Below are 27,010 nucleotides of genomic sequence, written 5' to 3' on the forward strand. Positions count from 1 at the left end.
TTTTCTTGGCATCGGCTTCAATGGGGCTAAATGACTTCCCTAATTTAGCAGAACTTACAGCTCAATGTCATCTCTGTAATTTATACCAATAAGAAAGAAGTCCCCAAGTGAAGACACATGACAAGGTTAGGGTGGCAATGATTTCTGTGAAAAGATTCAGAGTCTGAAGCATCTGGCCATGGGGACAGTCAGATAATAAATTCCGCCAATTTTTGTCCCATTTTGGTGGTAGGACGAAAGGATATACTAGAAGCATTAAATAGCCACAATGTTTGATAGGTAGAGATTAGGGGTGCTCACTGGATTGAACTTGGAAAGAGCTGTTCATTTAAACTGTAACCTTAATCTAAAGACCACTGATATCTCAAATTCATTCTGTGTCACATTCTCACCTACAGAATTGTGCAGTCCCAAGCCCTAGACTATGGGTGGACACCATTAGACCTGAGACAGTGATACTCTAAGAAGTGGAGTCTTAAAAATGGCTGATACACTCTCCTATGAGAGATAACAGTCACAGTTAGGATGTGCTCCCTCTAGCATTCAGGCTGTCTCTATTTCAGGAATGTGGATGTACTGATAGCTGGTCCCTACTCTCTAGAGGCAATAACTACCCTACCTAGAGAAGACGAGGCTTGGCTAAGGACAACATGAGTCCTGTTGGCACGCCTCTACACTAGGAGGCCATGGTTGGGCCATGGAGGTTTGGCTTCTTCTGACCTACCCTAAGTGTGGGAGTCAATTCCCATGGGAAAGGACCCAGTGGCTTTCTGTCTATGAAGAAGCGGGAACCAAGGGCTACGCTGATGCTCATTCTCCGGCTGTCCTCCTGGGATGTGCAGGCCAAATCTTCTCAGAGTACAGCAAAGTCCTCCCCACAGCCGGCCTCATCAAGGAGAGGTCCTCACAGCAGTACTGGGAAGTGACTGCTTGACTCTGGGGAGGGGCGGGGTGGAGAGGGAGATGGGGGGTGGTGGAGGGGGAGGCCATTTGTCTAATGAGCTACAAATACTCTGAGGTCAATCTTAGCCTGACAGCAGGAAAGGAAAATTCAAACTCCAGTTCCTACTGCGCCCTCTTAGACACAAAGGGGAGAAGTCAAGTTGAAAGTGATCTCCTTTTCAGGACTGTTTCTCTCTTACTAGAATATCATGGAAGGCTCCATTTCTCCTGAACCAAAAGATCCCTGCCTCCCAGCACTCAAGGCCTCTTCAGCAGGTCCCAAGAGCCCTTCAGAGCTCCTGAAACACACTCCTGACCCGGGAACCCATCATTCAGTCCCTCGACAAATATGTCTGAAAGCCTACTATGTGTCACACAAAGGCTAGGCCCTCTGAGCTGGTCTCTTCTGTTTCTGTCCCTAATTCTTAGAGCCCAAACCAAAGTTCTCATCAAGTCCCACTTGTCTCCAAGACCCTTTAAATGTTTCTCTATTCCGTTGCTCTCCTGTGACTTCTGTTCTCTCTTCCCTCCCACACCAGATGGGAGGTGGTGAAGGTGAATCCCTCTGGGAGTACGTGCGTGCATATGTACGTGCGTGCCTGAGTGTGTGTATGTGTGTATTTTCCTTGTTTCTCCTTTCCCTGACTCATTTTTCTTGAGAGTAGGGAGTGTCGTGACTATTAATTACCTCCCTCAGTGTGCCCAGAGCGGCACTGTTAATTCTGTTGGCTTAGCTCTCGCCACTTAGTAATGGCAACAGACGCGACCCTTGACAAGCAGCTGGGGCTGAGAAGCTGGCCTTTGTGTCCTCCGTGCTTATACAGCTAAAGCAAAATTATTCAGATATTTTTATCCTCTCTTCCTCCAGCTACAAAAGCTAATAGCTCCCCCTTGAAGACCCTGCTACGGACGTCAGGCAAACCAGCCTCACAAACCATTCCTTGAGGCTCCACTAAAACCTCTCAGCCAAGCGCTTTTTAACTCAAAAGCTAGCTACAAGCACACAAAGGGGGAAAAACTTTGGATACTATTCTAAGCGGGTCAGGAAATGGTGCACAATTGCTTTAAAATTTGGTGCTATGCTTAGTTCCATCCTATCTTAGAAAAACAGAGAGGATTGGGGAAAGGCAGGAAATGACGTCACCCTTAGAGCCAAGTCAGTGCACAAACTGATTTCAATTAAAGTGGTTCATGCCAAGACCTGATTTCCATTCCCACATGAGCAACAAAGCCACTTAGCCACTTCGAGACTTCCAACAGAAAAAGAACAGAACTACCAGGGCTTGGACGGTGGCGTCCCAGTTACTTGTTCAAACTGAAAGTCAGAACGAATTCTCCCTTTCAGGAAGAGTGATTACGTGTACATTGAAATGCGACAGATCAAAAGCCTCCCTTGATAGGGCTTTCATTTCTTTAAACCTCCTCTTTCCAGTTGAAACTTTTCCAGGTTAAAAATATTATTTCTCTTTTAAAAAACAAAACCACCCTGGAAGACTGTTAAGGCCGTGAGTCCTCGGGTGCGGTGTGCAAGCAAGGTTATCAGCAGAATGGAGGTCTCCATCACTGCTATTCCATGGATGGGTCTTAGAGCTGAAAGAAAAGGGCTTCTTCCAGAAGCGGGAGTGAGCCTGGCGTAGGGGCTTATTTCTGAAACACCACAGCACTTGAGGCTGAGGCTGGAGTGTTGGCATGAGTTCAAGGCCAGCCTGGGCTACACAGTGAATTCCAGTAACATACAGACTGATACTTTGTCTCTAAAGTTATTTTTGAAAGGTTGGCACAGACCCGGCATTTCTGTGAGAAAATGGAAGAACTAGATACTTGGCTTCACCTTTGTCACCCAAGCTGGAAACAGTTTAGAGAACCTGGACTCACAGACAGGTTTTCATTTAGATTGAATCCTGCCACTGGTGCCTAGTCTAAATTTACTCTCTAATTTAAACAGGAATTCCAGATGCTTTATAATTAGCAGACAAGAGCCTGTGTGATGAAAAAAAATACACACATCTGGAAAGCAGAGCTCTGATTGCACCTATAGAAGCAAGTGTCCTTCGCTGGATGTGCTAAATGCCTAAACTCAACCCGTGTTGAGATTTTACCAGAAACGGAATACTAGGAGAGTCTAGTCTTTCTTGGGCAAGCTGAGGCTGTCCTGGGCAGTCAGATCTCCAGTGAGAAAGCCCCACTAAAGATGGTGGTCTCAGACCTTTCCACACCAGGCTCCATATCCTAGAACTAACAGAAACTGTCAACATTTACCTGTATCCACAAAAGGTCCCAAAATAAAATTTGGAATCAGTCAGTCCTTTCGATCATTCAACAAATACCAACTGATCATCTTCCATTGACAAGGTAACAAGAGGAGGACAAAAGCCTTTCTTCAGAAAGCACAGTACAAACTCATTCAAACGACTAACTCAAAAGGAATGGCATGCATGCACCACAGAAAGGAAGAGATGCCGGGTTGACATTTGGCTCTCAACATCTCAGCAGTGAGTTCCTTCGGAATGTACTAGGCTCTGAAGACCAACCAACGTGTCTAGGCAGACTCAGCCAGCAGAGAGAGCACTCGGGGAAAATTCCAAATATGCAACTGTAGGCTGAATGTGTGTTTTAATTTCATCACTGGGAAAAGCACAAACAAGCAAATGAAATAGCCAGACAAGTCCCTGGATCTACCCCTGAGACAACAATCCACCAAGGTGGCCCAAGTCACTACAAGATGAGAAGAGTTCTCATTTGAACTGATAATTCTTTTAGGTGCATAAATATTCGTGAGTGTCTCCAGACACACACAGCTTAGAACAGGACCAGAGCATCTCGGAAAAATAAGTTACCTGAGCTAGAAAGGGTCCAGGAAACGACAAGTTGAGTGACATCTGTGACAAGATGTTTCCATAAAGTCTGAGCAGACAGCAAAACAATTCACCAGCCCCAAGGGTAAGTCTGGGCAGCTTTTAGGTACTCGTCCTTGTCAGTGGAAACCCTACAGACCCCTAACATGCTTTCCCCAGAGTCAAGCCTTCCAGAGCAGCTACAGCACTAACCTGTCTTCCTCTGAGCCCACTCACATTCTGGCACGTGACTGCACCACCCTCTCAATCTCCCTTGGGTTTCCTACATTCTCAGACCTATCCTGGAAGTACTAGTGTCCCCAGACTCAACTGGAATGGAAGTAAACAGAAAACGACAAAACTTGACAAAGGAAGGCTTCTACTAGATGGGAACACCCCTCAAACTGATGTGCAGATTTAATATCATTCCTATCAAGATCGGCAAAGGTTGTGGGGGTATAGGTCAGATCCAGCTAAACTTTTTGTGGACAGGTAAAGAACTGCCAAAACAGTTCTGAAAAGAAAGAAGAAAGTAAGAGGTGAACTTATTTTATCACGTGGTGAAGGGTTCAAGGTTGTGACAGTGCAGAAGGAATAGATCCGTAAAGGTAGCTGAGAGCCCAGACCCACAAAAACATACCCAGCTGACTGTCAACAAAAACACACAACTAATTTTCCTTAGTCAGATTTCTATCACTATATCAAGCATTTGATTCAATCAACCTGTAGTGGGACAAGGGTTACTCTGGCTCACAGCTTTGGAGACTCCATTCTGCAATCTTGGTCCCACTGTTTGGTGTCTGCAAAGAAGTAGCACACTGGCAGGAGTGTGTGGTGGGGTGAGATGACTCCCCTTGGGGCAAGAGAGCAAAGGAAGGCAAACAGAGGACTGCAGTTTCACAATCACCTCTCAGGACATCCAGGGACCCGAAAACCCCTCCTTAGGGAGGTCTCATCACTCTCCTTGACCTTCATAAGACATTTAAGAGGCAAGCCACAGCAAAATCAAATGCCCAAAGGATAGAATTGTGGATTTCGCTGGAGCAACTAGACACACATAGGTAACAACAGAATCTCACCTCAGCCTCACAATTCACGCCAAATGTATCTCCACTGCAGTCACAGACACAGATATAAAACTGTAAACATTTAGAAACAAGTTAGAGGAGAGTCTCTGCAATCTAGCACTAGGCAGAGCATTCTTGGCCAGGACAGCAAAAGCATGAAAGAGCAAAAGAGAGGCTGATAAATTAGAGTTCGCTGGCTTTAAAAACCTGCTTCGCGGAAGAGCTGATGCACCATCGATGATGAGAAAGCCAGCTCTGGAGGATGGCTTGGGAGGAAAGAGATCAAAGAGGTCATACAACAGACCGCGCTAGGACTGGGGCCCATACAGCTCTCAAGACAGTCACAAAGAAGCACGGTAAGAGAGTCTAGACACAACAAATGAAAGCGCATCACTGGCAAAGACACACAAGAGGCAAATGAACGCGTGAGAGGGTCATCAACAAACAAACACACGAAATGGTCTTCAACACCGTTAGCCTTCGGGGAAATGCAAATTACAACCCCAACTAGATATCACCACAAACCTGAAACTAATCAGAATAGCTGAAACTCAGTAGGGAAACAATGTTGAAAGCTGGGAAGGACACAGAACCTAGATCATTCATACTTGGTGGGGAGAATGTAAAACGGTGCATCTTACACCAGTTGGCTACCCAGTACTAAATGCTCAGTCCTAAAAACATACACACAAGTAACATTATCCTGATTAGGCAGGTTTTATGTATGTATTTAGGGAAATATATATATATATATATATATATTTATATAACACCAACTAATGAAAAATGAGGCCATGAACTTGGAAAAGAGCAAGAAAAAGTTTATAAGAGGACTTGGAGGGAGGAAAGGGAAGAGGGAAATGATGTAATTGCATTATAATCTCAAAAACATAAATTAAAACTGTACAATTGTCCAAAAATAGTTTGACAGTTCTTAAAAAGCTAAATCTGTCACACAGCTCAGAAACTGCTTATTTGGGGTGTGCACATGTGCACACACACACACAATACCCTAGCCCTTGAAAAAGTGTAGAAGTCCTTCATCAGGTAAGTAGCTGTCCACAGTGGGTGGCACCATTCCCATGCTAGGATCCAGGACTGTACAGAGATGGAAGAAGCGAGGCAAGCAGAGGCATGCGTGCATTAAATTACGGCTCTCTGCTCTTGACTGTGGCTGAGATGTGACGATCTGCTTCAAGGCCCTGTCACCTTGACCCCCTGCCATGACAGGTAACCTGAGATGAGAGCCAGATAAATCTTTTCTCTAGGGTAGTTTTACTATAACAGTGGGAGACAAAACTGAGACAGGTCCTTCCAAAGAGGACCAGGAGCCTGTTTACCCCACTGTCACATGAGCACATAAAGAGGGCGACAACGAAGGAAAAATATGCCCTTAGCAGACATGAGATCTTCTAGGGCAATTCTGCTCTTGCAAGTCCCAGTTTCTAAAGCCATAAAATGAAGTTCCGTGATATTTAGTTATGGCAGCCTGAAGCAGCTTTCTTTTTTTTTTTTCAAGATAAAATACTTTCTAAATTTTTATTTATGTGTATGTGTGTGTATCTGTGAGAATGCCTGAGTAGACAAGAAGAACACGTTTCTCCTGGAGCTGGAGTGACAGACAGTTGCTGAGTCACCTGGTGAAAGTGCTGGAAAAGGAACTCAGGTCCTCTGCAAGAACAGCCAGAGCTCCTAACCCCTGGAGATGGCTTCTCGCCAGCCCTCTGAAGAATTTTATTTGTTCGTTTGTTTACTTGTTTATTTATTATGTGTGTGGGTATTTTGTCTGCACCACGGAGGCCAGAAAAGGGTGTCCGATGCCCTGGAGCTGGAGTTATAGGCAGTTGTAAGTTACCATTATGGATGCTGAGAACTGAACCCTGGTCCTCTGCAAGAGCAAGGAGTGCTCCTTACCACTGAGCCATCCCTCCAGCACCCTGAAACACTTCTTCATCCTAGTTATTATTACAAGTTAATATATATTCGCAAATGTATGTGTATATACATATTTAAGGAGAGTTGATGTAAACTCAGTCAATAAACATTATAGGACTTTAAAAGAAGTAAAACTGCTCAGGACCCAGCCCTGGCCTCAGAAACTGAAGAGGAGTTCTAAACAGAGCTGGAATTAAAATCCAGAAACAAAACAAAAAGACATGCCTCTGACTTTGGCTAATCGTTCTTTTGCTCCTGTACCTTAGTGGCCAGTGGCCAGAGTGGTGCTGAGTCTAAGGGAGCTAGCTGAGCCTTTCCGATCCCGTGAGAATTTTGCTGGCTGTCGTTCAAAACCTGTAGAGAGATGTCTCTCCGTTTGGGTTCCACAGGGCGTTCGAGTCAAGCACCACCTGTCAGAACAGCTTCCTTCCTCCCTTTCCTCAATCAGATGAGGACAATAAGAGCTCAGAGGCCCACAGTTGCCAGCCCTCCATCACACCATCACATAATAAGTAGAATTTTTTTCATAGGCTACAGTGATGAAGTGATTGGAGACAGACCTATCCAATCTGCAGCCTGCAGGCTGTGTGTGTCCCAGGGTAGCTATTAATACAACCAAATACATTTGTAGACGACAGCATTCTAGCCTAATATCAAACAGTTAGACACACTGAAAATTGACCCCTCTTAGCAGAGCAGGTAGCTGTATGAAAGCGTCTTGGTGATTGATGGTATCCCGTTAGCAGGAGAGTCATCATGTGATCTGTATACGCTTATGAGTATTACAGGCTGGCCACACCTTCTGTAACACAGCCCATCTATTCCACTAAACATGGTTTCAAAAGGCCAGAAGGGAATTTTGACCAACCTCAGCTATACTTAATTTTTTAAACGTTGCCATCTTTAATTTTTTTCAAGCTCTTAAGACAATGTTAATTCTGAGAGTCCAAGACAATCATTTTTAAGACTCCATATACCTCAAAGATCTTGATGAAGTGATAGCCTCTTCTATATCTACACACAGCTCCTGGGCTTTGCCCAGTGCCCAGGCAGCACAGACAGATCCGAAGTTTCCAGAAAGTACCATCCACAGGGCTCAGCAGACTCAAGTCTCTAGCTTAAATCTGGCCTAGGGTCTTGCTGCTCTACTCCTTCCAACCTCAAGGCTAGTTTGAAGCATACCGGGACCACACAGATACCACCTCTGGTCTTGTTAAAACCCTGTCCATGTCTCATGATTTTTACTCACAGAGAAGTCAAGAGCACTCACATTATCACTGAATTAATTTTCTATCTGGACACTCAGTTGTAATTTTTCTTCCCTTAAAGTGCTAATCAGATAAGAGGCCAGTCTAAGGGAAGGGTTTTATTCCTCTCTTGATAATCATGCTCTTTCCAACACTGATGCTGTCCCCCCTCAGCAGCTGTCTGAGGTCTTTCTGGTAGAGGTAGGGATGTCCTGTATGTGCCTGAAACTCCCGGTTGACTTCACTCTCTCTTTCTGTTCCTCCAACTCAGGTGCGCTTGATGGGTAGACTCTCCTTGTACATGCAAAACCAAGCTAAGGTCAAGTAGGAATATGCCATGCTCAGTGTGTGGAGTGAGACACCCAGCCCATGAGGATACTGCTATCCTGCTCTCCAAACAGCTTTATTCAGTATTAATCCATCTTTAACTGGGTTCCAGCAGAAGACAACTTCAGCAAAGGTAGTTTGCTTGGGAGTGATTCCAGGCAGCACCATTGGGGGCTAAGTCCTGGTCAGGAATTACAGGAGACAGTGCGTCACAAATCTCAGAGCTCTTCAAACTGGGAGCATAGAAGCCAGGGCACTGGTCCAGCACCCTCTCCACCAATCTCTCACTGACTGAAAGTTGATTCTGTGTCCACTGACCCCGAAGCCCTTTTCACTTCCTCTGCTCTAGACCATCCCTGGACAGAAAATTGGTGACCAAGCTTTCAGGCCAATTTCATGTGCTCCCCTGTGAGTGCCAAGGGAGGTGCGTGGGCACCAAGATGGTCTACTGTGCCAGACAATCCATCTAAGCCAGCTAATGGGCTAATAAAAGCCATAACTTCATATGAGGCCTCTAAGCAGAGAGGGAATCTTGACACAATGTAGTCTCTACTTGCACCAGACGGAAGAGAACACACTCACTCCATCCCAGTGTTCCTGAAAATGTCCTCAAATGTGGACTAGCAGTAAGGGGGGTGCATTTTCTCCCCAGAAACTGGGATGAAATAGAAATACACATTTGTTTTGCCTTGGCAGTAGTTGGGATATCGAGGGCTGTTTATACAGACATGAACTTTAACTTTTTAAACAACTAATAAGAACTCGCCTCCCAGCCCCCACATTTCCCCATTCCAATACTTTGGATACCACACTTAAAATAAAAGAAACAATAAAACCAGAAGGCAATGGCTCTCTAGCGTAAACTGAGTATGTTTATGTGGCCAGACAGAATAAATGCCATGTCTTATGTCATGTCCGCATGTCACTGCCTCTCATGTTTTCCTCATGGAAAGGCAAGTCTCTTGAGTTTCAAATAAGTTTTTCATCAGATCAGTTTCATATTTCAGTAGCACAAAAAAAAAATGGCTAGTTTCCTGGAGCCAAAAATGTTCATTATATGATGATTTCAGTGACCAGCTTCCTCCCCCAGTGTTTCTATTAGAGATACAGAGATGAACATGGCTGTACTGACATAGAAGGCCATCATCTTTATGCTCTTCCTACACCCCATAGGCAATTTTCCTGCACAGAGTGAAGGAGGGAAGTGGGAGGCTAGATCCAGGAGCGTCTTTCCAAGAATTCTGGGCAGAGTAGAGAAGGCAGATGTTCTAGCGGGGGAAAATGTATTGCAGGGAAAGAAAAAACCTAAAAGCAAATTTAGGAGAAAATAGGGCATAACCACATAAAATAATATCGTCTCTAATGACATGTTAGACTCACTGGATCTGGAGCCACAGGAAGGCGATATCTGACCGGACGGGCAAGTGCACATATTTGGCCTCGAGCAGAATCCATCCCCACAGGAATGCCGGCAAATGGCTGCAAATGAAATCAGAAGTCTATCAGCACACAGCTAGGCACAGGAACTCAGCGCTCAGCTGAGGGGCCTGGACCACTGGCCCTTGGGTATTCATTTAAAAAGTAAATCTAATGGAGTAAAGAAACCCTGGTTTGAAATCAGTAACTCCCTTATCAATATTGGTAGCTCTGCCTTTCTGTTCATTCAACAGGACCCAATAGCTCAAAATCCCTGGACAGGCTAATGAAGAGAAAACAAAACAAATAAAAACCTTGTAGCTAAACATATTTATATTCTCACAAGAACTCTGCTCTTATATTAATTTATAATTTAATAATGGAAACCTTATAACAGTGTTCTTGGCAGATGATTTTATTGTAAATGTTTCATTGTTACTCTGTTCTGAATTATACTGACAGCCTTGAGGGGAGAATCCGGAATCCACCACTTAGTGCTGATTATACAGTCGGGGAAACATTCACATCATCAACGTCACCCAGAGCCAAATGGTCTGCTAGTGTCCAAAGAGCCAATTAACTGACAGATGACTTAGAGTTATCAGCAGACTAAGACTCTGTCACTACTTCTTAGACTTACTGGGACAGTATGCACCTTTGTCCAAACTCAAGTGTCTTGTAAGATGCAAATGTGATGTAAAAGGCTAAAATAATATACAGGGAAGAATGTGCATTGAAACATGGAAAGGGATTTCGTAGATATGGCAAGGTGTTACTAGATGGGCTATCACAGAATCACAGCAATGTTTATTTTGATGCCTAATGAAAACATTCTACAGGGAATTTCAAAGAACTAGGGAAAAGGATTCAACTGTCAGTTCCTTTAGAGAACTCCATATTCTATCATCCCACCTTAGTAAATGTTTGTTTATTTACTTTATTTTAGTGTGTGTGTGTGTGTGTGTGTGTGTGTGTGTGTGTGTGTGTGTGTGTTTAAACAAGGTGTCTAATTATAGCTCTGACTGGCCTGGAACTTGCAATATAGACCAAGCTAACTTCAAATTTACAGAGATCCAAACTTCTTTGCCTCCCAAGTGCTGGGATTAAAGTGTATACCACCATGCCTGCCTTTGTTTTAAAAGACATGGTCTCATTAAGTAGCCCAGGCTGACCTCAAGTTCTCAATCCTCCTGTCTCAGCCTCTGGAGTTCTGGTGCGTAATGTCACAGCCAGCTGGGACTCAACTTCGGATCATTAAAATAAGTCCCTGCCTTTGCTCTTTGCTAAGAGCTAGACCTGCGTTTGCCCTCAAATTTAATAGACGGGGTTTGGGGAGGCCTGGGCATATAACAGCCAAACAGGGAGGAATTAGTGAGGAAGTCAGCAATGAGGAGCTTTTGTTCAAAATCCCATTAACATGATTACACTAATCTATGCAGCCAGGAGCAGCATGTGCAAACAGCACACAACTTTAATCAAAGCGTCCCCACGGCTTCATTCTGTAGATTTAGAAATGTTCGAAAGGAAATCACTGATTAAAGAGGGCAATGCTTTGGAAAGCTATTGTGTTTCCCAGAGGGCATTCAGAAAATGTAGGAAACTCTTAGCTGCAGGCGGCTGGGCTAGAAACACATCAATAGTATTCGGCAGCAAGTATCACCCTGCAGCTAATGCCACACTAACACGCGAATGACAGGTTATCTGTTTACTTACGAACAATACACTGATTTCCACCCGGTAAGGTTTTCCATCCAGGACAACAGTACGCATTATAACGCGATCCACAGACATTGGGTCTGAAACAAAAACACAGAATTCCATACTTTGAAAAATAAGATATAACCAAACAAGAGAGAAGGAACACCCAAGTTATTAAGCAGAGTGAATCCCAGCAAACAGAGTAAAATCTGGCGGCCCAATCAAGTTGAGTAGTTTAGGGCATTTGGAACATTTTAACATAATGATATGGTAGGAAGCCCTTAATACCAGCATATGCACAGTACAGCAGGCCATGAAAACCCAGTGATGCCAGAGAGAGGGCCCACCACCTCAGTGCACGGATGTGAAAGCCCATGGAGCTACGTAAACATTTAAACCAACTTCCTACAAACCTGGATACGAAAGATCATGTTAAAATCTGTTACATGCAAAGTTGTAAATGTCTACTCTCAGAAACTACATCTTTTCCCCCTCTGGCCCAGCTTACCTCTAAAATGTTACCACATTCTTCCTTTCACAAAAATTACAGGAATTCTAACTCTACCATCAGTCAGGAAAAAAGGGGGCCAAAACATGTAAATATTTCTTTAGCAAAAACTTAGAAACAGCCAATACCAGAAATCATTGGAAAATAAAAGCTGTGTCACTCTGAGTTCACTGTTTACAGACAGCTTGTCACATGTCTTGGAGCAAAGCCTCCATTCAGAATCCAGGGGCCAGGTCTTTAATAGTTCCTGAGGGCAACTGGGTGAAAGTGTGGCTACCCCTGTATCAGAAAGGCAAGATGGAACACAGACTGAGAAGAAGCTGGCCCTCCACTGAGTGCATCCTCCGAGGCTAAACATCCATGCCAGTTGCTGGCAATAGCCAACTACAAAGTTCATGTGTTGAGTGCTCAGACCTGAATGGGACCGCTATATCAACCCCTGACCCAAGGCTCAGGGGACATCATGGGAGAGGGGACAGAAAGAATATGAGAGCCAGAAGACTGGAGGAGAGCAGTGAGCTGCTGTCCTCTGGACCTGGCATGGTTGAGGTACTCGTGGACTCACAGCAGCTCTGGTTATCCACTCAAGCTCAAGCCAGGCAAAACTGCAGAATGGTTGGGGAAGGGATCATGGGACCTCCCACCCCTAGTGGAGGGACTTTTGGAAGTTGATGGCTGCTGGGGGAGGAAGTCACAGCCCCTCATCCATGCCCACATTGGCAGCAGTAATTGGACTCAGTAGGTTATTAACTAAAAATGAAGAAGAGGAAATGAATGAGTTGGAGCAGAGACATGGGGGTCTGGGAGGAGCTGGAGGGAGGGAGTGGGGGGTGGGTGTGATAAAAACATAATATGAAATTCTCAAAGGTTAAAGAGTATTGTTTTTTAAAGAATCACATGTTTTACAGTCAATTTCACAAAACAGAAGACATTCCGAGGCTTTCTAGTATAAATACCACAGTCCCTCAAGGATAAATCTTCAACACAACTGCATGACTAAACCATATTTCTCAGCTGGGATACATCCAAAATCTAGATGCAAAGCCCTCCTGCATGAACTCTATCCCCTTCTCTACCTCTTGCAGGGCAGGGGACTCAGGTAGAGTCTGTGCCTGTCCTTAACTTTTCTATAATTCTAGAAATTCTGGAACAATCTACAGCATACCATATGCATTCCAGACTGCCTGATGTCAGGGTCAGAGGGGAGCATTGAGCTGACAGAACAGAACCTTGAACTTCATACCTAGCAGCGTGAAGTATGAGTGTCTAGACTCCAGAGGCATGAATTCATGGCCTCTCTGGTCTTCATTTATTTCAGCACACATTGTGATCATATAACGTTTGCCTTGCCTCCAGTGTGTGTATGCATGTGTGTGTGCATGTGGGCATGCATGCAGGCATGTCCATAAAATGATGGACATCCAGGTCCTGGAGGTAAGAAGGAGAATAAAAGCACAAAGCGCCATTACCATCCAGATGGGGTCATCTCACCTACTCAGCTTCCTCAGAAAGAGACCAAAGTGTACTAGAAATGTATCTGTGAGACAGGAGAGAAGGCTCAGTACCCACATGGCAGCTCACAACTATCCCAGGGGGTCAGACATGCTCCTCTGGCTTCCACGGGAGTCAAGCATGCACAAAGTACACATACATACGCTGTGGGAATTCATTCCGCCAATGGCTTTGGGGGTACAAACCCTAGGATGTGGCTTTCTATGTACGTGACCCCTTAAGAGCAGAGGGAGTTGAGACGTGCACTCTCTCACCACTCATACAATTAAAGCTTTAGGAAAACATAATTTAACTGCATGAATCTTGTCATTCAGTCCTGCATGTGACGAAGTCTCATTTAGTCCCTCGCGTGACAAAGTTGCAGCCCAAACTTAAGTACGCAGAACATTCTGGGCAAGTAAAAGCTTGGAAGGAAATGTACAGGAAAATAGGATACAGGGATATGGGGAGGAGGGGACTCAAACATTCTAAATTCTATCAGCTTAAAATGACAGTCCAGCCAAACTCAGTTGCCTCAACCCTTCCCCATCAACTGCCCCTTACAACAGCTCTGTTGAATCCAGTCCAGCCCCCAAACCAAATCCTGGGTGGCTTCACAAGCCCCCTGAGCCTTTGCATGGTGCCCAGTGGTTAAAGGTGCTATGTTTCTTCGAGTAAAAACCAGGACTGTCTGACGTAAATGAGTCCATTTATGGAGTGACAGCACGTATAACACGGTGAAGGAGCTAATGGTAGAGGCCCCAGGGTCAGTCATTTCAGTCCTCCAAAGCAAGATAGTCAAAAGATTTTCCCCCAAGGTATCAAAAAATGTTAGCACTGTGAACATCATTGTTTTTCTATATTTAGAATCATTCTATCATCCAAATCAGGGAAGACTATGGAATTTACCACAGTTACAGAAGAGGGAGTTAGTGTTCTAAGTCTTCACAGTGTAAAAGTCACAGCACCGAGCTGGGGAGAGGGCTCAGTGGGTAAGAGCTCTCGGTGTGCACGGGTGAGAAACTGAGTTCAAATCTCCATAAAAAGCTGGGTAGAACCACCCACGTGCCTGTGCCCCCAGGCACTGATGCAGGCACAGACGGGAGATCCAGGGGGCTTGCCAGCCGCCAGTCTAGTTCTACATTCAGTGAGAGACACCGTCTCAACAGACTGAAGGGGTCAGTGATAGAGCAGGGCCCTCGACATCCTCCTCTGGCCTTTACACATGTGCACACAGACAGGTACACTGCAAGTATACTCAGACATTAAATTTGTTTAATAAATAAATAAGGGTGTAGGTGGCATGAATTCAGGAACAAATTGGAAAGAAAGGTTTGGAAATCAGACGACTGAGCCAAGAACCACAGGCGCTAAGAATATTACATGGTATCTAAGAACAACAGACAAATAAAAGTTATGTTCTTGAGTCCAACCTGGTCAACATAGTAAGTACTAGGCCAGCTAGGACTACACAGTGAGATAGATCCTCTACCCCACCCCACCCCACCCCCGCCACAACAACAAAAACATCAAACCACCCCACCAAAAGAAAGGAAGCAGAGGGGATAAAGCATGCATCTCTCCATGAGCTAAGCTGTCACATTCCATTGTAAGAAATCAATGGCTACTGAGTCCGGACACAGTGGCACAGGCGTAGTAGATGCCACCACAGAGACATGTGCGAGAACTGAAGACAGAAAAGACCGCTGGGGAGGCAGTGGGGAGACCGTGTGCTTCGCAACTCGCTTCCTGCCCTTACACCACTGCTCATGCTTCAAATCTTGAATATTCGGCTAATAATCTGATCCTCATCTTCAAGCTAAGGCATCATTACTTTTAAACTGTGAATGCGGTCACCTCTCAGCAGAACATTATGTTTTATTAGAAGGGGGAAAAAATCCTGCTTCCTTCTCCAAGCCCTTCAACAGAGCATCACACCATTTTACTACAGCTTCTTTAAAATCTACAAAATTTTGGACTGTGGTTGGCTTAATTCACATCATGACTTTTTGTTTGATAATTTTATTTTTACTTTCTTTTTTGTGTTTTGGTTGTTGTTGTTGTTATTGTTGTTTCAAGACAGGTTTCTCTGTGTAGCCCTGGTTATCCTGGTACTCACTTTGTAGACCAGACTGGCTGACCCCAAACTCATTGATCCTTCTACCTCTGCCTCCTGAATACTGGGGTTAAAGGCATGCTCCACTATTGCCCAGCCAATAATTTTATCTTTTATAATAAATAGCATACTTTTACATTTTCAGTTGTTTCAACCAACATCATCATCGGATGACAGTTTTTAATCTGTCTCTCCTTTGGCTCCACAGAAAGTGTTATAGATACACAATTTCTTCCCTGTGACTTCAGTCTGGAGAATTGTGAACTAAGGGAAATGTCTTACACATGCTGGGTAGAATTTGTTCTACTTGCACACAGACAAAAAAAAAAAAAGCTCTAATCTAGAAACTAATGAATGTCTTGTTTTAGTTGGAAGGCAGTAAGACATGTAAAAGGAGACACGTTGGGCTGTCTTCTTTATAAAGGTTATTACTCTAAGATTTCAGTACAAACAACATTTATAAAGAAGACACATTTTTAATGAAGTCACTCTTGTGTAAATGTGAGTATAGCACGCACATGACTTTCTCTTTCTTTTCATCATCCTCTCATCTGATCTCCTTGAACGTCATAGCTAACTGCTCTGTGCAGATTAGCCTTTGACAAGTTAAGAAGAATTAAAATTCAGAGGGAACAGAACTTTCCACTAAATTCTAGGATTCCTTTCTTATGTTTTCATAGCAACTCTTTGAGGTGAGTACTGTTATTATTATCTTCTACTCGGAGGAAATTAGGGCCTCAGGAAGGTTAAACCAACTACCAACATCCCGTATCTTAGAAATGCGTCATGGGTGAATCTGAACTCAGGAAGTCTGCACTTGGGTCTATTCTCTTAACCAACAAATTAGGGCACAGATATATTCAGAAAGGAAGATGATATTCTACTCAATGATAATAAAAGTCACAACATGTCTACTGATAGACTAGAGATAAGGGATAAATTGGTTTTTACCTGTATTCTTACTGTCCATGGAATAAGAGGGGAATGTGTATATATACTACTTCATCATTGGGATACTTTAAAAAAAAAATAGTTAGGTCTTCATCTGTAACTTCTCTTCCCCAACTCCATTACCCTGGGGGATGGTGAGCCTCAACAGGCTTGCTGTTGGAGCCAGTTCAGACACAGCACTTGGAGGCTGTGTGGGCTAACTAAAGCCTCTCTCAGCAGAGCAAACAGCTGGGCCCTACCACGTCTGACCACATCATTGCAGGAATTGGCCTCTGTGCAAGATGTCTGCAGATGTCCACATTCCTCTAGCCAGAACCCACTTCTGCAAGTTTGGCCTGTCTAACAGCAAGATAGCCTTCTGCTTCCTCTCCTAAGTGCAAAGCCTTTTCCAAATAGGGTGGGTGTAATAAAAACAAAGTCAGAGGGCTTTTATTTCATGTAAGAGTTTCCCAGCCTCTGCAGCAATTAGATACTTGCTTAAGGTAAGGGCAAATGAGGCTGACTCTGTGCCACAAGTTACATGCTATTTTGACCTCTAAAGAAACACACTTTGACCACTGAGTATAAACACAAAGAAGAGTCAAGAAATCTGTACTGTCATGTAACAAAGGGTGCCCAGGACCCATGTGACATGTACCAAGATCATATCTTAATATCATACAGCTCCAGAGTTAGAGCCTTTCACGCTCCAAACTGTCCTAGATTGTGGAGCAATAAAAACACCGGAAGTGGTTCCATCTACAGTCAACTACACATCATAAAGCACACAGCCCAGCATGCTTCTCCCATCCCAGCCACCTCCCTTTGTTATTTTAACACCTTTATCCTGATCCTCTGGGCTGAAAGCAGAGGTCAAGTCTGCAATGATGTGAATACCACATGTAACTGTTCCAGCCCATCTGCCAGTCACAACAGTGTGAGTAATGGAGGCAGCTTCCATGACCGCCTCAGGCCTCAGCCAGACACTCGGGATCAGAGACACACTTCTGGCTTGTCTGAGCCGACACGACCCAGGACACAGACAACCCTGACTTCCTACTTGGAAGGTACAAGCCAACCAACCTCTCCAATTTACTTCAAGAACCTTTTCTTAACAAAAATCATCAAAAATACTATTCTACAACAACCTAAAAACAAACAGAAAGACTAGTTAATGCTCTGGTTTTAATCCTTTGCCCCCTGCTTATTTTCTCTGGCGCCAGTCAACTAGTGACGCCAGTGTCTTCTCTCCCCAAACTACGGCCTGGTGTCTTTTTCTCCTCCTTCCCTTCCTTCCATTTCGGCCTCCTTCCCTCCTTCTCTTAGACCCTACCCTTTTCTTCTCTCCTTAGTGTCCATTTTCAGGATATCTAGAATGCAATGTTTTCTTACCACCTTCAACTCCCTGAATCCAAGATCACATAGCTCACCTTCTTGTGTAGCCGGCAAGTTCACCACCATGTAAATCAGATACATGATCAACTCGCCACTTCGCCCCAAATCACAAAGCCGATCAAGAGTGTGATGTGCCAAGCATGGAACCAGCTCTGTGCTCTCATCCCTCAAAACACATCTGTCCCAACATGACCGAAATCATGAAAGGATTCCAATTAAGGGGCATTCTATGAAACACGTGACCATCCTCAGTGGTGCCACAGTCATTACTAACAAGATAGAGCTTAAACGTTCTCTGTGGCTTAAAAAGCCATACTGACTAAATGTAAGATGTAATATGGTAGGTACCCTGTGATGGGGGCAGGATAATTAGGCAAAAGGCAAGGGAAAGGATTGAAAATGGAGTTCAATGAAGTGACTATGCATCAGTACTTGTTCATTGATTGCAATGAATGTGCCCTGAGAGGCAAGATGCTATTCACAGGGGACACACACCAGGCCCTCACTCCTGGCCCATACAGCCCTGGAAGGTGGAGACACAAACAGCTCTTCAAACCTGGGAGGCCACTCTCAACTGACAGCTAATTTAATCCTTTTAGGACCTCTCTCGGCGACTGGAACATCCACATGAAAGTGTTTTTCTTGGGGGAAAGAAAGAAAGAATTTAAAGCTCAAAATGTCCCCGAGGTTCATTATAACAGGAAATCTGAAGCTGGGCCGTGAAAAGCAGCGGTCCAGATGTTTAAAGAAAGTCTCTAGGTGCGGCAGGTCCTGATTCCTCTGAGGCGCCGAGCACTTTCTGCTTCTGGTTCTCTGGAATAAATAGTCCTAAGAACACAGGACTCTGCTCAGATGCCTGGGCCACCTGAGTCTCTCCCAAAGTCCAAGCAGAAAACAATTAATTTGCTATGCTCTGGGGCCTATCCTCTGGAGTGTGGTTTGTCTCTGGACACATGAAAAGAGCTCACATCAAGTTCACAGACAGAGGAATTTTAGCCCCAAAGCAGGAACTAGTTAGCCCTTGAGGGGTAAGGAACACTTGCCTAAAAAAAAAAAAAAAACAAAAAAAAAACAGAAAAACAGGCAGTCTCAAACTTGTATCTCTCAAACCTCTGAGAAGAGTAGACCAGTAGCATCATGAAGGGGCTACTTTTCAGAGTCCTGCGACCCTGGACTTTACCCACTGAGCTCGAGGTTGGCCATCACAAACTCATTGATGTTTGTTTTCACTCCTGAAGCCAGAGCTATGGTAGATGAAATTGTAGAAATGACTGAAAACATCAGATAAACAGAAAGGGCTAATGGGAGCCTTGAAGGGCTGGGCAGTCTGGGGTAGCATATGAAATCCCCTGTTCCCACATCCTTGGTATCTCCCGTACTTGAACTGGGGAATTAAGACAAACCAGGGTTCTCACACTTTGCAGAAAATCTCACACCAAGAGTTCTGCCTGGTGAGATGATCTTTTCAGAGGGTTCTTGACGCCCCAGGGAAAGCAGCTATGGGTCCAGCTTAGAGGAAGCAGGGATTATAGGAGTGCAAGGTGATTCCAAGCTTTAGTTCTGAATGCTGGCAGCTCCTGGCTGCTGAGCAGATTGGGGCCCTAAAACTTCCTTTCTGTCTATTGGTATCCGAAGGTTGGAACCGCCTTCCCAAGAGAAAGAGTGTGACTAGGTGGTGGTTTGGTCCCCAGACTAGACAAACAGCAGGCTCTCAGCTACTTTATCAGCTAAATAGACCATTGTGGACTGCCCTGGGAACATAACCACAGCTTACAATGTTTTGTGGGAAACATTCCATAGCAGGGAACCTGAAGGAAACTTGGCCATGTAATAGTATGGGCCCGGAGAACACAGGCTGGGGCAGACCAGGAGAAAGGGTTCCACGTGCATTGCCGTAGAGAAGCCATCATTCATGCTAGGTGAGGACTTCTAGTATAGCTGCCTTGGGGTCACCATGCTGCTGTCAGTGGCCCCTCACCTATGATCTATAAACAAGCCCAATACTTTTTTTGGTTCCCCAAGGTGAGTTGTGATGGAATGGAACTTTGGTTTGTCCTTATAACCTGAGGCACGGGGATGGAGGGTGGAGGGAATTGGGGGTATCAGATGTTCAAAGATCCTCACATTAAGTTTCTAAAAAGTCAGAGGAAGTTAGGTAAAGGTTCACAGTTAGTATGAGTGTCACAGCTCTGAAGGAGAAAGTATCCTGTCAATTGGGAGTCAAGGAACACCACCAAGTCACACCACACAACAAACCTCACTTAATATTTATTGGGAAGGATACAAGAGAGTAGCTACCTCTGTCCAGGAGAGAATCAGCAGAGAACTGAGCAGGGTGCAGGCTTATATAGGGTTTCTTAGAGGCGGAGCTTTCCAGGGTGGCCTGGGATTAGTGGGAATCTGGGGCCTGATCTTGGGGAAAGCTGAGGGACTGGTGGGATTCTGAGGCCTGATCTTGGGGCTTTTTTTTCTGTATGGCAGAGCTTGACCACAGGAGTCTCGAGGGGCTTCCAGTTAGCACAATTATTTCACTGAAGCTAGCACCTGGTACTGTTATGGTCTAAAACCTGACAGCTCTTTTTTCACCCTTACAATTAAAAGTAAAGTTGTAATCATTTTCATATATGCATATGGAAAAGCAATAAAAGCAATGTACATTTTAAGGGGATTGATTAAATTAGTGATTTATCCAGCTCCTGTCATGTCATGCTACAAAATAAAAACAGTAATTAGCAAATTTGGGTGAACATTATAACTTACAAAATGAGTTTTTCCCCCGAACCCTATCAGAAAAACACACTGCCCTGCTCATTTGCAGATGAGGAAATGGAAAAACTAGACTAAGGACATAACTTGTTTTAAAGGCTACACTATGGAGACTTAAATCACCAAGTAAAAGGCAAAAGAATTTATGAATAAAACATTGCCAGATTCGTGCTGAAGAGCTTTGGAGCAAAGAGCAGAAAGATGTTTCTCTAATAGTCCAAAGAAGATGTATCTTGCTTTTCACTAATCTGTGCAACAGTTTTGTGCTCTGGTTTTCTTTTATTAGGTCTGCAAAACAAAACAAACAAAACCCACTTCTTTTTAGACTGATTATACAACGTGTGTTGTGGTGGGGTTGATGTGAAGGGAATAGATCCGTGTTTCTGTTACTAACATAGTTCCTGCAGGGTGAGTACACGGCCAGCTCCCCTGATTAAAAAAAAGTGTTAGCCAACTCTCAAATGGTAAGGGTTTGAGGAACATGCCACAAGTGTCTGGGTGGGTAGGAGGCAATATAATGATTCAAAATCTGCTCTCAGCTGGTTCCAAAATGCCCACTGACACCCACTTGAGCACTGAGTTTGACTTGTCTTTGGAAAAGTAGAGGCAGGCACACTGCCCAGTGACCTGGCAGCTAGCTAACCTTGCTTAGGAACACAGTGGGCCTCATGAAGTCGTGGTGACCCATTTCATGAGAGTCCCTACCCACTTCCAGCATCACAGATCTCCCCTAAAATCCAACATGAAAGCTTTCTCTCACCCAGGTGATAGCAGCATTGTCCTCTACAGGTGCCAGGGCCAAGACACGTGGGACAGTATTTATATTTCAAACTACAAATCATTTGAATGAAAACTAAATGCAAAGCTTCAACAAAGCAATGTCCACTGACTAATGTGACATTATTCATCCACATGCCTCTGGAGTTTCCAAATCTTTGTAGTCATACCCACTGGAAAAAAAACCAAAAACAAACAAACAAACAAACAAACAAACAAACAAAAAATAGAGCCCTGGTATCTCCTGAGAGATTTTTTTTTCCAACGGATGGTAGACATGCCTCCAGCCTTTGGGAACAATGTCCATCTGCAAGATGCAGCCCTCACACTGACAGTGTACCTGGCACAGGCACACACTACCCTCACCAACACTCAAGGAAGATCCTGGATGGCTCTGGCTCTCGTGTCCTTTACTAAGAGAGGCTGGCTGTGCCGGTGGATTTTGCAATCTCTCATCCAAATCACGAAAGTTATACTCAGGCATTAGTTAGTTATGGTTTCTATTGCTTTGAGGAGACACCATGACCAATGGCAACTCTTGTAAAGGACAGCATTTAACTGGGGCTGGCTCACTGTTCAGAAGTTTTGGCCATTATCATCGTGGCAGGAAGCATGGCGGCACACAGGCAGACATGGTGCTGGAGAGGAAGCTGGGAGTTCTACATCCGGATTGGCGGACAGCAGGAAAGTAGTGAATTGCTGGGCCTGGCTTGAGCATCTGAGACTTCAAAGCCCACCCCTAGTGACACACTTCCTCCAACAAGGCCACACCTACTCCAACAAGGCCACACCTACTCCAACAAGGCCACACCTCCTAATAGTGCCACTCTCTATGGGGGACATTTTTATTGAAACCATCTCAACTCCTGAGGCAGAAATGCTGAAATGAGGGTATAAACATTTCCTTCTGGACACTGAGTGAAATTTATGTTAAAACCCTCTTCTTTCCAACTGTAGTGAAAAACAGTTGCCAACTCTTTATAGCATCCTTGTGTGAAATTCCTTCTCTTAAAATAAAACTAAACCAGAGTGGTGCTGCATATCTGTAATCACAGTAGTCAAGAGACTGAGACAGGAGGATTACCATGAGTTTGAGTATAGCCTGGGCTACATAGTGTACTCAGATGACTAAGGTCACCCAGAACTACATGGCAAGACCCTTTCTCAAAATTAACTAATTTTAAAATAAAATAAAACTTTGTTTCCATTTTGACAGTTATAGAAGATCAAGGAACCAAAGGATTCTGGCTATGGAATAGACCTCCACAGAGTTATCTCCTTTCATTTGCCCCTCAAGTGCCAAGTTCACCCTTTAGAAACTTCCCACAGTCTTCAGTCTTGTGATAGCCAATCATTACTATTCCATGTTTTGCAATTTTTCCATATCCCTTAGGGTCATGGATCAAAAAAGCAAACTTGGCTGGCTATGAACCTTGAGTGTACATTCAAAACTACTTTACAAGCTTTACAGCATTAATAAACAAGCAAAGAATGGCAGAATAAGAACATTTCCTGAATAAATCAGTGGTTCTAGAAGATGAACATCGATGGCTAAAGTCATGGAGGGAAAGACTTGCATTATAAAAGTGCTTCCTAGAAAAACAGCACAACCCATTTATCAAGTCTTCTTAACAAAAAGTTTGCAGAGTTCACAGCAAACACAATAAGCCCACATCAGAGGAACGCAGTGCCTAGGCTAGGAAAGGCGCCATAGCAGCACACTCGAAGAGTGGCCCACAGTCTAGATACTACCAACCTCCAGTCATGCAAGGAGTCTGGGCTGGAACGGAAGTCACCTTTCTGCACTGAGAAAGTCTTACAATGGAAAGACGCCAGTTGCACTGAAGAATGTTCTCAGTGCCTAGTGACTTTACCCCTAGACACATCCTTCTTTTCAGATGACCAGTACAGGTTGGCAGACTGGCACTGTGAGCAGCCCTGCTGCTGCCACTTTCTTCTAGAAGTAGATTATCAGAAGAAAATGAGAGAGAGCCAATCTGCATTTTAAAAAATACATAAAGGGTGCTGGAGAGATGGCTTAGAAGTTAAGAGCACTGACTGCCCTTTCAGAGGTCCTGAGTTCAATTCCCAGCAACCACATGGTGGCTCACAACCATCTGTAATGAGATCTGGCACCCTTTTCTGGCATGCAGGGACACATGCAGGCAGAACACTGTAAACATAATAAATAAATAAATCTTTAAAAAATACATAAAGGATGCATAAACCAATTACAAAATATGGACTTTATTTAGACTCCAATTTCAATGAACTATAAAAATAAAAAGTATGACTTAATTAAGGAGATTTTAAAACTCACCAGATATAATATTTAAAAACCAATGTTAAATATGATATTGGTGTTGTATTTATGTTTCTTGAGGAAGTCTCACCTTTTAGAGGTTGAAATATTAACAAATATACGAAATGTGGTGGGCATGTAGAAAGAGTGCTGTCTATAAAATGCTTGCATGGGAACGTGGGGACCTTGTTGGATCCCCAGTACCTGCTTTCGAGGCAAGGTACAGTAGCGTGTGTTCATAATCTCAGAGCTGGGGAACAGCACATAGGAAGGTCCCTGGGGCTTGCTGGCTAGTCAGTCTAGGTTACTTTGCAAGTTTTGATGAAAAGGAGAAACCTCAATCCAATAAAATAAAAGGGGTGGGTGTCATCTAATGAACGGCCCCCAAGGTTGTTCTCTGGCCTCTTCATAAACGTAAATACCCACACCAACACTCAGACACACAAAAGAATGTTTCAGGGGTTCACTTCAAAATAATTCATGGCGGCAGGAGAAGTAGATAAAACAAGATTAACTACATGAGTTCGTGTGTGTGTGTGTGTGTGTGTGTGTGTGTGTGTGTGTGTGTGTGCATGTAAGTTGTGTAAGTGCAGTATACCTGTGTGTGATATGCCTGTGGATGCATATAGACATAGGTTCCCATGCCCATACATGCAGAAGCTAGAGGGGACATCGAGTGTCCTTCTCTATTACTCTCCACTGACTCCCTTGAAACGGGGTCACCCACTAAACCTGAGCTGGGCTGGTGGTCAACAAGCACCAGCAATTCTCCATCAGGTGTATGCACCCATACTCAGCTTCCTGTGTGGGCTCTGGGGATTTGAACTCGGGTCCTCATGATGAAAAATAAGCGCTCTCACCTGTGGCACCATCTCCCCTGCCCCAAGTCTGACTTTTAATTGAGAAATGGGAAGCTAAGATGTCCCTGCCTCTTCCTCCCTAGGTCTGTACAAACCTGACAGTCCTCACATTGAAGAGTTAAACGGCGACTTTGCGGTATCATCGGGTCCATCCTGACTGCCACAGTCTTTGATAGTCCATCAACTCCTTGCTTGTTTTCTTCCTTCTTTCCCTTGACAAATCATTTATATCTAGTGTATGCCTCAGTAGTCCTCAGAGAGACCAAGACCCAGACTGGAAATGACAAGAGTCCAAGCCAACCATCTCCAACAACTGATGAGAACTAACCATTGTGAGGAGGATGCTGACCAGATGGGGAACCCAAGAACAAACAGCTTGAGCAGACCTGTGCAAGTCCTTAAGCGTGCCGGCCACAATCCATTCTCACAAACACCCTCTATCTTTCTCAGTGATGAACCCATTCATTAAGAAATGCATTTGAAGGGAAAGACATTGGTCTGTGTTAGGCCTAGAGGGGATGGATTTGGGCTTTTCTGTACCTGGAAGTGGTCATAGTTTACAGTCACAGGGAATATAAAATGTGCAGGATGGCATCACTCAGCAAGGAATCCCCAACGTTTCCTGACACTTCAGTGAGTGAGAAGGTGTAATCATTTGTTTTCAAGGAAAAAAACATGAGAAGATGAGTCAGCCTGAGCTCAAACACACCTAGAGTCTTGCTTTCAAATGTTCAGCCATGTCTAGACTGCTTACAAAAGGATACAATGACTTACATATTTTTATAAGAGTACAGAAAAAAATTCAAAGTTTTAAAGGAAATACTTATTTTATTTTAGGTTCATTTTTCTCCTGGAAGTTGATGAAGCATAGAAAATACTCATATTTGCTTTTATATTTTTTATTGTTTTTAAATAAATGTTGATTGTCATTTGGTTACCTATAATAGCATTCTATCCACCCTCGTTGCCACACGGGGACACACCAGGCACTGTAGTAGGAATGTGTCCTGCACCGTGTCATTAAATCTTGGACAACACAAAAAGGTGTGTGCTATAATTTTGTTTACAAGGTAATAAATGAGGCTTACAGAGGTCACGCCACTTGTCTGAGGTTTCTTCCCAGTAGGTAGTGGAGCCAGGATCTGACCCAAGCATGTCTATCCCCACATTCCCAAGCCTCCCTGAAAGCATGGCCAACGGTGATTAGTGTTCATTGAAAATGACTCCTCTATCTTTTAAAATATAGTCCCACAAGCAATACCACTCTACCCCATTACCCACAACCAGGCTCAAACAGGAAACAGTGTGAGGTAATTATAGCATATCCCCTAGCCACCAGCTCTGGGGTTTTATGACTGAACTGCCAAATCACTCCTAGCCAACTCTGCAGGAAATGTTCAGACACTTTCTCGGATTCCAGCTAAAACGTCCACTGTGTGGCCCTGGGGAGTAGAGCGCTCACAGGGTGGTAATGGGATATACAATTTGCAAACTCGAGGGCAGGGGCCTAAACTCTCGGGTGTGAAACAGCAGCAGTCGGGGGAGATTAAAAACTACTTGTGGACTTGAAGGGTGTATGTCAATTCTCCCCTTGCCTGGCCCTTGTCCACATCCTCTCTGACTTTACCCATATGCATAGAGAAAGCTATTCTAAATGGTAGGTCTGTCCAGAATTGTTGAAGAGTACTATCAATGGCTTGAGAAGTGTGTTCATTCTGAAAGCTAAGGATTCAGTCCAACTCAAACACAGCTAATGCTCAATAAAATTGTTATTAAAATTAAGCAGGTGTTCTCTAGACTTATGGGGGGCTACAGAAGAAAATGCAAGAATTCAAAACAATGTTTTCATGTTGGCATATTTATCTCATAGAGTCTAACTGCATAAATCAGTAACTGGATAACTGAATATGCAAGTTATAAAGGAAAAGATTGTGCTTAACTGCAATCCAGAATTGTCTTAGCCCATGCCAGATCTCCAGATCCCTCACCTGTCAATTAGAAGTATGAGGGTGGGGTGGGGACACAGAGGGGCGAATCACTCCTTCGACTCCCAGAGATGGCTCCTGCTTTCCTTTCGTCTAACTCTCTCCCTGATGCCTTTATTAAACTAGGCTCCTTTAGAAACCCTTCTTCCTCCCAAGACTACTTAATGGAGCCTTTCATTGATGGGCAGGTAAAGCAAATATCTAAAAACTACTACAGAGTGCTCTCCTACCAAGTGTCGCCTAGTGAGATACTGATCACACTGTGAAAGAAAGAAAGAAAGAAAGAAAGAAAGAAAGAAAGAAAGAAAGAGAAGAAAGAAAGAAAGAAAGAAAGAAAGAAAGAGAGAGGGAGGGAGGAAGGAGGGAGAGAGAGAGAGAGAGAGAGAGAGAGAGAGAGAGAGAGAGAGAGAAAGA

General features: G+C 44.0%; 1 protein-coding gene across 1 annotated transcript in view; it reads right to left on the reverse strand.

Annotated features, from left to right (window-relative positions):
* Fbn1 (fibrillin 1) overlaps nt 1-27,010 on the reverse strand; it is a 215,568-nt gene that overhangs the window by 175,216 nt on the left and 13,342 nt on the right. Inside the window, exons 2-3 of the mRNA XM_059261299.1 lie at nt 11,482-11,564; nt 9,733-9,831 (exon numbers count right to left, since the gene is read on the reverse strand). Coding sequence (XP_059117282.1) covers nt 9,733-9,831; nt 11,482-11,564 — 182 coding nt within the window. The remainder of the gene's footprint in view (nt 1-9,732; nt 9,832-11,481; nt 11,565-27,010) is intronic.

The sequence above is a fragment of the Peromyscus eremicus genome, chromosome 4 (genome assembly GCF_949786415.1).
Source record: "Peromyscus eremicus chromosome 4, PerEre_H2_v1, whole genome shotgun sequence".
Classification (NCBI taxonomy): domain Eukaryota; kingdom Metazoa; phylum Chordata; class Mammalia; order Rodentia; family Cricetidae; genus Peromyscus; species Peromyscus eremicus.